The sequence below is a fragment of the Hylobates moloch genome, unplaced genomic scaffold, assembly GCF_009828535.3.
Source record: "Hylobates moloch isolate HMO894 unplaced genomic scaffold, HMol_V3 SCAFFOLD_7, whole genome shotgun sequence".
NCBI classification, from domain to species: Eukaryota; Metazoa; Chordata; class Mammalia; order Primates; family Hylobatidae; genus Hylobates; species Hylobates moloch.
This window is the reverse complement of record NW_026652282.1, coordinates 93,549,312-93,563,259: the sequence shown is the minus strand read 5'-3', so window position 1 is coordinate 93,563,259 and position 13,948 is coordinate 93,549,312. Positions and strand designations below refer to the sequence as shown.

The following is a 13,948-nucleotide window of genomic DNA, read 5'->3' as shown; positions in this document are numbered from 1 at the left end:
ATCATTCTGGCGAACATGGTGAAACCCCATCTCTACTAAAAATACAAAAAAATTAGCCGGGCATGGTGGGAGGCTGAGGCAGGAGAATGGCATGAACCCAGGAGGCGGGGCTTACAGTGAGCTGAGATCGTGCCACTGCACTCCAGCCTGGGCGAAAGAGCAAGACTCCGTCTCAAAAAATAAATAAATGACATACAATAAACTGTGCAATTTAAATAGTACAAATTTTGACTTATGTATACACCCATGAAATCATCACAATTGAGATAGTGAATATATCACTTCCATAAGTACCCTTGTGCCCTTCTATAACTGATATATAACCACTGATCTGCTTTCTGTCACTATAGATTGGCTTGTATTTTTTCTAGAGTTTTATACAAGGGAAATCAAACAGTATAAACTTTGCAGGGGGTCTGGTTTCTATCACTCAGTATTGAATTGAGATTCATTTATGTAGTTTTAAAATTTTACACACATCTTTGTTCTTCAAAATGTTGTCCACAAACCAATAGCAAGCATTACTTCAGTTTGTTAAAAATGCAGAAACCTCCACTGAGCGCAGTGGCTCACACTTGTAGTCCCAGCACTTTGGGAGGCCAAGGCGGGCAGATCACTTGAGCCCAGGAGTCTAAGACCGGTCTGGGCAACATGGCGAAACCCCATCTCTACTAAAAACACAAAAAAATTAGCCCAGTGAGGTGGCGTGTGCTTGTAGTCCCAAGTTACTTTGGAGGCTGAGGTGGGAGGATTGCTTCAGCCTGGTAGGCAGAGGCTGCAGTGCGCTGTGATCCTGCCACTGCACTCCAGCCTGGGCAACAAAGTAAGACCCTGTCTCAAGGTAAGAAAAAAAAAGAAATCTCGGGCCCCAACTCAGACCTACTGAATCAAAACCTGTAGTTTAACAAGATCTCCAGGTGATTTGTATGCACAGAAATACTTGAGATGCACTGCTTTACACTATGGTCTTGCATTTGAAGTAACGTTACTAATAATCCTTTCCCCAGGTGTAGAGAAGACTACAATGAACTTCAAGGTAACAAGCTTTTAAGTCAAGAAGTCTTCACATAGTTTTAAAATTCACTGAAACCAGTTGAGAAAATTAAGAGTAAAACTCAAACAGCAGGCAAATACCCACAATAAACAGAAGAAACAAACAGCACCGCAAGGGCCAGAAGCGTTTAGAAAAAAAAAAAGGAAGCCTCCAATTTCATTAACAAGAATTCAAATACATGAAAGTGTACAAATATGTCTTCTGTAAGTTGTTTTACCTAAAGTTAATCATTAGTGGCAGAGCTCTAATTATACAATTTGTCACATGGAAAGACTAGATACTTAAGACTCATTTGTTCCCTTACAATTAAGTTTTATAGGATTTCTCAAACTGGCTGAAGATTATTGTACACAGGATTAAGCAAGAAAATAGAGGAGGTTCCCATTTTTACGTATTTTAAAATATGCATTGCAAAATATTAACAGAGCCAAACCTTTCATGAACTATTATTAATTGTTCAATAAAACTGTATGGATAATATAAAACAGCAATCAAAATGTAACTTTTTAGGGTCTGGAGTTCTTGGCGTAGGACGAGGTAAGTAGTGGGAAAATGTAGATTATTCTTGATTTTTAATTAGAGTCCTAAACAACCTAATTCTAGCAGAGGGTCAAGAAGCATGTTAGCTACTGGGAAGGGAGCTAGTTGGGAATTAAATATTTGCTATTGAGGAGACTGCATGATACAGTTTAATTTTGGTAGGTGCTCACAATTATTTTCCCACCTGCTACATACTCTACCAGCTCTCCCCTGGGTATGTATTCTACTTACAGACTCAAAAGTTTGTTGATTTTCCCTCATATATGAGACACAAGCCTTCCTGATTTCCAAATGATGGACCTGGCTGCAAAACAACTAAAAAGAAGACAAAGACCAGCCCACTGTCAGTAGTCATTTAAAATAGGCACTTCTAAATCAAGACTATGAACTGGATACTTAAGCCTTCCTTATTCAGAACATATGTAGGAAATTGGGAAATTAAATCATCTTACTAAAAGTTTTTTTTAATATCATCTTCAACGAAATGGGGGAAGGATGACTGTCATGCCCCATCCCCTTTTCTACTCCTTATGTGCACAGCCTATAATTTTTTTCTTAGGCATTAAAATTAGAGGAAGCAGGGGATGCTTACAAAGGATCAAGATATATTTCAAAGTTGTCTTTAGCCTCCTTATCTCACCCCTCCTACATTACAAACTGGCATTTAAAAAAACAGAAGAGATAGCAAAGGTACAGCAATATAGGCTATTCAGCAAAGGCATGCACCAAGCTAGAAAGAGCAGGCAGCTTCTCTCTAGGACCTGATAGGCCTGATGTTTTCACTAGAAAGCAGGAGAATTTTTTTTGTTTCTTCTGGCAAACTACAGGACCATCCTATGTCTCAAACTCCGAAAATTCAGTATAGGGAAGATATATGTTTTCCTTTTACCTGCTCCGAAATAGCCCGAAAGAGGCAAGAGGCATCCTTGGCAGTCAGCTTTCGAAACAGCCCTAAGCTGCCTAAATATTCATCCATTGATGTCTCATTCAAAGACTTCTGGCTGCAGTAGTTTTTCCATCCTTTATGCATTTTGTACAGGGTAGGGGTGAGAGGGAGAGGAAAAAAAGTGTGGCAAGAGGGAAAAAGCAGGGTGCAGGTAGGATGGGTAGCAGTAACAAGGGCTTGCTTATGCAGGTATCCGGAAAGCAGCCCAAAGTCTAGGCCTGAGAAGGCAGTTGAAGTCAGCGCTGCAGAATCTTGGCACTTCCCAGGAGCAGAAGCAATGGACTTGGCTTGCCCAGGACAAGTCAGGACCCTGTGAAAACAAGAGGAAGAGCCAATCCTCCTAGGAACAGGGAACTCAGACTGAGCAGGAGACATGGGAGGGAGGGAGAAAGTGCTTAGAGTTACCTCCTTGGGAAAGAGTGGGATTAACCCAATCAGACCAAGGTTGAGAAAAGTATGCATAAGCAGCTGAGCTTTGGGTCTAGAAGGAAACTGACTTTGCAGCTTAACTCAGGGCAACTGCTGCACGAGGCTGAAAAGTGACTACAATAAAGCTCAGGTGTGTAGGATGCAGCCTGGTCCACATTACATTGCTTTAAGAATTGCTTTAAGCTCTCTAGCTGAATTTTCAACTACAGTCTCTCCCCAAATTCCCTGCTCCTTTCATAGTTTCAGGGAAACATGGAGGGAGAGAATCTTCATGAACCTAGTTATCCAGTGAGCATCTGCATTAATACCTTTTTAATACACACAAAAAAGGAGAAGGAACTTCCCTTAATCTAGAGTGGCAGAGGGCACAGTTCAAGCTAAGTGCCAAAGCTATTACCTGGATATTTCAGATATACGGTTGAAGTAATCTTCTCATTTAATTCTAGATAATAATCTCTGCCAGGATCACAGAAACTAAATCTTATTAGCCATGATAGGGAAACCTTATACAATTCTTGACTAATGCCTCCAAACTATTATATGGCACCAATAAAAAAGAAAAATGCAAAAAAGTGTTTCTTTAAAAATGGAAATAAAAATTTAAATGGAAGCAGCATGAAAATATCCACAAACTAATAGACTACATTTGAAATGGTATGGTAGAGTATGAGATGAGTTGGACAATGAGAGTTGTGTTTCAATGTTTTACTAGTGTACTTTTCCAGATACATTACTCTGGATTCTGAGAAAACCAAAGAAAATATTAAGTGCCAAAGGCAGGCCCAATTGCTTGTTTTATTTGTTCCTATTATCTATACTATCTAGTGTCTTTTATTTTTATTTAAATGCAAAAATCCAATTCCTTTCTTACATTTTTTAAGTATTAAAAAAATAAATAGGTCAAAAGCTGGCTTTAGAGAAGGCACAACATTAAGCTGCTTTCAAAATTGTTTTTTCCTTTTTTCTTTTTTTTTTTTTGGTATCTGTGGATCCAGTAGTAATCATGACTGCTCCCTCTAGGAAAAGCAGCAATATTTTATAATTTAGGAATGAAATAATGTTTGACACGGTAAAAAGGGAACAAATCTTGACTTTCTTAGCATGCCAATTTGAAATTACCTTAATTTCTTTTTTTTTTTTTTTTAAAGGGTCTCACTCTGTCACCCAGGCTAAAGTGCAAGTGCAGTGGTGTGAACACAGCTGACTGCAGCCTCAACCTCCTGGGCTCAAACAATCCTCCTGCCTCAGCCTCCCAAGTAGCTAAGACCACAGGTGCATGCCACCACACCCAGCTAATTTTTTTATTTTCTGTAGAGATAGGGTCTTGCCACATTGCCCAGCTGGTCTCAAACTCCTGGGTTAAAGCTATCCTCCCACCTCAGCTTCACAATGTGCTAGAATTACAGGCATGAGCCACCATGTCCAGCCACTAAATTTCTTTTTTAAATAAACTGCAACACTGGAGAAGTGATGCCTTTTGCAAAAGTTCTGAAACACACTGGGAAGAGAGATTGCCATCTTTTGTTAAGGTCACTAATTCACTAAGAAAAATTAATTAAGGGTCATAATTTGGCCAGGCACGATGGCTCACGCCTGTGATCCCAGCCCTTTGGGAGGCTGAGGTGGGCAGATCACGAGGTCAGGAGATCGAGACTATCCTGCCTAACATGGTGAAACCCCATCTGTACTAAAAATACAAAAAATTAGCTGGGCATGGTGGTGGGTGCCTGTAGTCCCAGCTACTCAGGAGGCTGAGGCAGGAGAATGGCTTGAGCCGAGATCATACCACTGCACTCCAGCCTGGGCAACAGAGTGAGACTCTGTCTCAAAAAACAAACAAAAAAAAGGGATCATAATTTAAAAGTTAATTTGTTTCCAGCATATTGTACTTGTAAAGAAAAACACAAATGCTTCACATCTACTTTTTAAACTAAAAATGATATATAAAACAATGCAATCTAAATGCTTCATTTTGAGGAAGCGAATGGGGGAAGGGAAAATCAGGAGAAGGAGGGAGAGAATCAGAAAAGTAATAGAAAACTGAAAAAAGAAAAAAATATAAGTAGGGACAGGAAGACAAAAGGAGACAGAGCAAAAGAAAAGTAACACACAGGGAAGCACACAGAAGTAGATCCACACAAATATGGTCCATTGATTTTTGACAAAGGTGCAAAATCAGCTGAATAGAAAAAAGATAGCATTTTCATCAAGTGGTGCCAGAACAATTGACCATCCACATGCAAAAAAAAAAGGATCCTCAACCTATACTTCACACCTTGTACTATAATTAACTCAAAGTGGTATAAATGTAAAATAAAACCTCAAAATTTTAAAAAATAAAACATAGGAGAAAATCTTTAAGATCCTGAGTTAGGCAGTGAGTTCTCAGATACATAACAGAAAAAAAAATTAACTCAATTTTATCAAAATTAAAAACTTTTGCTCTGCAAATGACATTGTTAGGAGAATGAAAATACAAGCCATAGACTGGAAGAAAATATTTTTACATCACATATCTAACCAGAAAAACTTTGCACCAAAATATATAAGGAACTCTGAAAAGTCAACAATAAAAAAAATCCAATTTCTTAAGTAGACAAAAGATTTGAATACACATTTCACTAAAGATATAAGAATGGCTAATGAGCACATAAAAAGATACTCAAAAATCACTGATCTTTAGGAAAATGAAAATTAGAACCACAATAAGACATCATTACATACCCACCAGGATAGCTGTAATAAACAATACAGACAATAACAAGCACTAACAAGGATTGGCGAAACTGGTCCTAAGAAGATGGAAGCAAAAACTGTATGATTCCAAAAGGAATATGATTCCATTTATATGAAATATGCCAAAAGGGTAAATCTAGAGACAGAAAGCAGATGAATTGGTTGCCCAGGGCTGGAGTGGAAATAGGCATTGACTACAAATAAGCACAAAGAATCTTTCTGGAATAATAAAAATCTTCTAAAACTATTTTGTGGTGATATGTGCACAATTCTGTATATTCGCTAAAAATTAAATTGTACTCTTAAAACTGGTAAATTTAACAGCTTTCAGGTATGTCACATACCATATAATTCACCCACTTAAAGTATACAATTCGATGGTTTGTTGTATAGAGTTGTGTATCCATCACCATAATCAACTTTAGAACATTCTCTTTATCCCAAAATAAAACTCTGCATCCTATAGCTGTCAACCTCTAATCCCTCTATCCCCACCAACCCCAGACAACCACTAATCTACTTCCTCAATCTATAGATTTCCCTATTCTGAACATTTCAAACAAACGGGATCATAAAGTATGTGGTCTTGTGTGACTCGCTTCTTTTACTTAGCATAAGGTTTTCAAAGTCCACCCATGTTGTAGCATGGTGCATCATTATATAGTTCAATCCCCTGTATAAACCAAAATTTGTTTATCCATTCACTAGTTGATAGGAATTTGGGTTGTTTCCACTTTTGGGCTATTATGAATAATATTTCCATAAATATTCACGTGCAAGTTTTTGTTTGGACTTATGTTTTCAATTATCTTAGGTATATACCTAGGAGTGGAGTTACTGGATCATATGGTAACTCTATTTAACCTAATGTTAGGAACTGTTTTTCAGAGCAACTGCACCATTTTACATTCTTACCAATAGTGTATGAGGGTTCCATTTTCTCTAGATCCTTATCAACACTTGTTATTTTCCATCTTTTGATTATAGTCAACCTGGTGGGTGTGAAGTGGTATCTCACTGTGGTTTTGATTTGCATTTCCCCAGTGGCTAATGATATTGAGCATCTTTTCATCTGCTTATTGGCCATTTGTATATCTTTAATGAGATACCACTACATACTAACTAAAATAATTTTTTTAACTGACAATACCAAGTGTTGAAAAGGATGTAGAACTGGAACTCTCATATGTTGCTAGTGGGAATGTAAAATAGTACAACCACTGTGGGAAATAGTTTAGCAGTTTCTTATAAAATTGAACAGAATTACCATATGATCAAGCAATCCCACTTCTAGGTAACTACATAAGAGAAATGGTAACACCAAAACCTCTATGTGAATGTTTATAGTAGCTTTATCCATAATCATGAGCTCTCAAAACTGGAAACAATCTAAACATTTTTCAGCTGGTGAATAGACAAAAACTATGGTACATTCAAACAATAGAATACTCCTAGGAATAGAAAATAATGAAATATTGATACATAAAAGAACATGTCTCTCAAATGTAACATGCGAAGTGAAAAAAGACATGATTCAAAAGGCTACACACTGTATGCCTGCATTTATATGACATTGAAAAAGGCCAAACTATAGGAAGGGAAAACAGATTATTTTTGCCAGTAGTTAGGGTTGAAGGGCTGACTACAAAGAGAAAGGATAAATGGGGGCACTGGAACTGTTCTGCATCTCGACTGTGGTAGTGGTTACCTGATTATGCGTTTGTCAAAATTATAGAACTATATAAGAAAACAGGCTAATTTTACTGTATTTAAATTTATCAGTTAAGTAAATCAAAAAAGCAGAAGAAATATAACAGAGTTGAGGAGCTCACAGAATAGTCAACGATATTGGGAAGAAAAAATAAGAAAATTAGATCATCAATCTAGGAAAGCCAACATCTAACCAACAGGAAGCCCAAAGTGAAATGAAGAAAGCAGAGGGAAAGAAATGATGATGATGATGATGATGATGATGATGATGATGATGACGACAATATAAAGAAATTATAGCACTGTAGAACATGAGTATCCATATTGAGACTGAAAGGGCCCATGAAGTAGCCACAACAATGAAAGCTAAAAAGATCATCCCTGGACATAACAATAAAGTTTCTGAAGTCAGGGCATAAAGAGAAGATCCTAAAGTTTTCACAGAAGAAAAATAGTTTATACACAAAAGAACACAAATAAGAACACAATATACTTCTCAAAAGAAAAACTAGGATTCGGAAAACAATGAAGCTCTAGATTAGAGGGGAAGTTATTTCCAACCTTTATTTCTATTGCAAGCTATCAAATAAAAGAGTAAAACAAGGTGTTTTTAGAAAAAAAAAGAAAAAGATTCAAAAATGTTGCCACCCGTTCTCAGAAAAGCTACTGAAGATATGTGAAACCAAAATAAAGAATTTTTTTTTTAAAGTCTGGGGGTGGAAGGGAGCAATCTTGGAAATAGGAGATTCAACACAAGAGAGAAACAAAGAGAAATTACAGGATAAGGATGAAGGGGAAATCGCAAGCAGACAGACACTCAGAAGGACTAGAAAATAAGCATTTCCAAAAATAGGACAGGGAACTCCAGTGTGGATATCTCAAATAAGATAATAAAAGTTTAGATAACTCAATGTGTTTGAATATAATGAGAGATGTACACTTCTGTTGGAAAGTTTGGAGCTGTTACTATCAAAAACTGGGAAAATGATAAAATAACAAAATGAGATAAAGTTTTACAGGAAAGGAAATAAAATCATTGAACACTACATGGCTCAGATGTGAATAATATTGTAGTTAAGCAGTCATAATCAACATTGAAAATGAATCTCACAGAACTGATAAAACTAAATTAGGAGGATGGGAAGGAAAATGGGGAAGAGAAAAAAGAAAAAAGTCTCCTCTTTGGGATCTCATTTACCCCTCTTTCAACAATGGACAGATAACCTAGACAGAAAATCAATTAGGAAACATTAGACTTGAATTATACTTTACACCAAATGGACCTAACAGACATATACAGAATATTCAATCCAACAGCAACAGAATACACATTCTTGCTATGCACACATGGACCATTCTCCAGGATAGATCATATTGTTAGGCTAAAAAACAAGTTTTAACAAATTTAAGGAAATTGAAATCATATCAAGTATCTTTTCAGATCACAATGGCATGAAACTATAAATCAGTAACAGAAAGAATCTTGAAAAATACACAAATATGTGGGAATTAGACAAAATGCTTCTGAGCAAGTCAATGTGTCACAGAATAAATCAAAAAAGAAATTAAAAAAAAAACCCTTGAGACAAATGAAAATGGAAACACAACATACGAAAACTTACAGGATGCAGCAAAAACAGTTCTAAGAGGGAAATTTATACTGGTAAATGCCTACACTAAAAAGGAAGAAAGATCTCAAATAATCTAACATACTCCAAGGAACTAGAAAAAGAACAACCTAAAGTTAGCAGAAGGAAGGAAACAAAGATCACAGCATAAATAAATGAAAGACACTAGAAAAACAATAGAAAAATAATAAACGAAACTAAGAGTTTCTTGAAAAGATAAACAAAATTGACCTACCCTTAGCTAGACTAGGAGAAAAAGACTCAAATCAGAAATGAAATAGGAGACATTACAACTGTTATCACAGAAATACAAAGGATCACAAGAAACCACTATAAACAATTATACGCCAACAAATTGGATAGTCTAGAAGAAATGGATGAGTTCCTACACACATACAACCTACCAAGACTAAATCATGAATAGAAAATCTGAACAGACCAATAATAAGGAAGGAGATTGAATCAGTAATAAAAGTCTCCCACCAAAGTCCAAGACCCCATGGCTTCACTGCTGAATTCTACCAAACATTTAAAGAACCAGTATCAATCCTTCTTAAGCTCTTTCAAAAAACTGAAAAAGAAGGAATATTTCTGAACTCATTTTACAAGACCAGCATTACCCTGATACCAAAGCCAGACAAGGACACTATAAAAATAGAAATTTACAGACCAATATCCCTGATGAACATAAATGCAAAAGTCCTCAACAAAACCCTAGCAAGTTAAATTCAACAACACATTAAAAGACTCATTCCCCATGATAAAGTGGGATTTATCCCAGGGCTGCAAGGAGGGTTCAATATACACAAATCAATAAATGTGATACACCACATTAACAGAATGAATAAAAATCATGATTGTTTAAATAGATGCAGAGAAAGCATCTGACAAGATTCAACACCCCTTCATACTGAAAAAAACAAACAAACAAACAAAAAAAACTCTTGGCAGGGCACGGTGGCTCACGCCTGTAATCCCAGCACTTTGGGAGGCCAAGGCGGGCAGATCACGAGGTCAGGAGTTCAAGACCAGCCTGGCCAACATGGTGAAACCACATCTCTACTAAAAAAAAAAAAAAAAATACAAAAACTAGCTGGGCATGGTGGCGGGTGCCTGTAATCCCAGCTACTCAGGAGGCTGAGGCAGGTGAATCATTTGAACCTGGGAGGCGGAGATTGCAGTGAGCTGAGATCATGCCATTGCACTCCAGCCTGGATGACAGGGCGAGACTCCATCTCAAAAAAAAACAAAACAAAACAAAAAAAACCTCTCAACAGATTAGGTATACAGGAAATGTATCTCAGTACAATAAACACCACATATGATAAACCCATAGCTATGAACATTTTCAAGGGTGAAAAATCGAAAGCTTTTCCTCTGAGATCAGGGACAAGGATGCTCCCTCTCACCACTTCTATTCGACATACAAATCATAGCCAGAGCAATTAGGCAAGAGAAAGAAAACACATCCTACTAGAAAAGGAAGAATTGAAATTATCTTTATTTGCTGATAACATGCTCTTACATATAGAAAAACCTAAAGACTACACATAAAAAATGGTTAGAACTGGTAAAAAAAAAAAAAAAATGAGTAAAGTTGAAGGATACAAAATCAACATATAAAAAATCAGTAGTGTTTCTATATTATCCAAAGAGAAAATTAAGACAACAATCCCATTTACAATAGCAATAGCAACAGTTAGGTATAAATGTAACCAATGAGGTAAAAGACTGATATAACACTGAAAACTATAAAACACTCATGAAAAAAACTGAAAAAAAAACCCCACAAATAAATGGAACAATATCCCATGTTTATGGATTAGAAGAATATTGTGAAAATGTCCACACTACCAAAGTGATCCACAGATTCAATGCAATCTCTATCAAAATTCCAATGACATTTTTGCAGAAATAGAAAAAATAATCCTTAAATTTATATAGAACCATGGAAGATCCCAAATAGACAAAATAATCTTCAGTAAAAAGAACAAAGCTGGCAGCATCTCACTCCCTGGCTTCAAATCATATATAAAGTGAGTATAATCAAAACAGCATCATGCTGGTATAAAAACAGACACATCAAACAAAGGAACAGGATAGAAAGTCCAGAAAGAAACCTACACATTTATGGTCAATTTTCAACAAAGGTATTAAGAATGCACAATGGGGAAAAGACAGTCTTGTCCATAAATGGGGTTGGGAAAACTGACTATCCACGGGCAAAAGAATGAAGTTGGATCCTTACCTTACATCATATTAAAAAATCAACTCAAAATGGATTGAAAACTTAAATATAAAACCCAAAACTGCAAAACTACTAGAAGAAAACATAGGGGAAAAGCTCCACACTTCTTTGGGCTATGATTCTTTGAATATGACCATGTAAGCACAGGTAACAAAAGCAAAAATAGACAAATGGTATGGCACCAAACTAAAAAGCTGCTGCACAGCAAAGGAAACTATTAACAAAGTGAAGAGACAACCCACAGAAATTGAGAAAATATCTGCAAACTATACATCTGATAAGGGGTTAATATCCAAATATGTAAGGAAATCAAGTAACTCAAAAAAAAAACCTGTAAGGAAATCAAACAACTCAACAAGCAAGAAAACAAGTAACCCAATTTAAAAATGGGCAAAGGAACTAAACGAACATTTCTCAAAAGACGACATAAAAATGGCAAACAAGTACATGAAAAAATGCTCAGCATCACTAATCATTAGAGAAATGCAAATCAAAACATGAGACTATCACCTCACAACTGTTAGAACGGCTTTTATTTAAAATTATGAAAGATAACAAGTGTTGACAAGGATGCAGAGAAAAGGAAACTGTTGTATGTTGTTGGTGGGAATGTAAATTAGTACAGCCATTATGGAAAACAGTATGGAAGTTCCTCAAAAAATTAAATAGAACTACCATATGATCTAGTAATTCTACTTCTGGGTATATATCCAAAGGAAATAAAATCAGTATGTCAGGGGATACCTGCACTCCCATATTCATTACCTGTGAATTATTCACAGTACCCAAGATAAGGAAACAACCTAAGTGTCCATCAGTGGACGAATAGATAAAGAAAATGTGGTACATAGACAAAATGGAATGCTATTCAGTGTTTAGAAAAAGGAAATTCTGTCATTTGTGACAACACAGATGAACCTAGAGGATGTTATATGCTAAGTGAAATAAGCCAGGCACAGAAAGACAAAGAGGGCATGATTTACATATGGAATCTAAATAAGTTGAACTCATAGAAGTAGAGAGTTAGAATGATGGTTACCAGAAGCTGGGGGGTGAGTGGGAAAAGAGAAAATGGGAGTTGTTGATCAAAGGGTACAAAGCTTCAGACAGACAGAAGACATAAGTTCTGGGATCTTTTGTACAGCAGAGTCGCCACAGTCAATAATAATATATTGTGTACTTCAAAATAAGAATTTCAAATGTCTCACCATAAAAAATGATAGGTAAGTGAGGTAAATATGTTAATTAGCTTGACATAATCATTCCACATTGTACACAAATAGCAAAACATTACATTGTACCCTATAAATGTATATACAATTGTGACTTGTAAATTAAAAACATTAATTTTTGAAAAGTCTCCTCTTCCATATAGGAAGGTTAAAATGATATTCAAATTTAAAAAACAAAACCAGTTTAAGCATATTATTTATAAAACATAAAGTAATACGGTCACCTATAAGAAGCAGGAACAGAGATGGAGAGGAGTAGGACATACAACTGCTGTTTCTTGTTGTAAGCCTTGTATAATCAATTAACATTTTTCGCTATTCACATGTATTACCTTAATTTTAGAAAGTAAATTTAAACATTTTATCATTAGTGAGCAAGAAACAATAGCATCATAAACTGGGAAAACAAGTAATTGGAATTTTACAGCTCCAAGGGACCTCTTACTTTACAGATGAAGAACAGGTCTGAAATAGTTTTAAGACCTACCTAAGTTTTCACATCCAATCAGTAACAGTACTGAAACTAAAACTATACAAAATCTCCTGATGTTTGCACAATTACCATAAAGAGGAATTACATACCAAGGCAGAAAAGACATGAACAAAGGCCCAGAAGTGGTAAAGCAGAGGTTCCATTCTGCAGATTAGTACAATAGGATATTTTAAAGAGACCTGTGGGTCAATTCTAGACTTTGTCTTGCATATAATAAAAAGCCACTTCAAGGTATTTAATACTGTCCTTTGAAATATCGCACTTGAAATCCCAATTGGCTTTCTCCACAGCAAACTACTTTAGTCCTGTAAACCTCCAGAACAGTGGTTCTCAAGCGGAGGGCTTGTTAAAAGATTGCCTCTTGCCCAAGGGATTCTGAGGCAGGCCAGGGATGAATCCCAAGAATTTGCATTTCTAACAAGTTCCCAGGTGATGATAATGCTGGCCCAGGGAATACACTTTGAAAACCACTGCTCTAGAACAATGTATTCCTAAAAAGAGAATTTCAAGGCCAAAATTTCAGCAAACTTTGCGTATTATAATCCTATCCTTGAGATTCACAGTGCCCATTAGCAACATTAAAGGTCCTAAGGAATGCCTGCAGTAAATGCTTTACATTTTTGACCTAGCCTTTACCAAACACCTTCTTCCCTCCATAGATCACCTATTAATGTTTCAAAGTTTGAGAAACACTGCTCTAGAAATTTTTGTGACTTAAACCTAAGGTTGTTAGAATAATACAAAAGACACTGTATATTCAGTGTTTAGCACATTCGTGCTTAATTATGGATGGCTGTTAGCTGCTACCTGACAAAACATTCAGCAAGTAATCATTCTTTGGTCCAAAAAAAAGAACCAGAGGAATTTCACTGAAATTCTACTGGAAATCAAAGTTCTAATATGGGTCCATATCCTGTTTCCCCATCCCTAAT

The 13,948-nt window shown here is 36.1% G+C and overlaps 1 protein-coding gene across 2 annotated transcripts in view; it reads right to left on the bottom strand.

The window, feature by feature from the left end:
• Positions 1 to 13,948, bottom strand: part of ALG13 (ALG13 UDP-N-acetylglucosaminyltransferase subunit) — a 30,679-nt gene that overhangs the window by 1,089 nt on the left and 15,642 nt on the right. The window contains exons 4-5 of one of the 2 annotated variants that reach the window (XM_032757486.2): positions 2,484 to 2,850; positions 1,826 to 1,909 (exon numbers count right to left, since the gene is read on the bottom strand). In XM_032757486.2, the coding sequence (XP_032613377.2) occupies positions 1,826 to 1,909; positions 2,484 to 2,850 (451 nt within the window). Of the gene's footprint in view, positions 1 to 1,825; positions 1,910 to 2,483; positions 2,851 to 13,948 lie in introns of those variants that run through there. The other variant, XM_058441532.1, reaches the window with a different exon arrangement.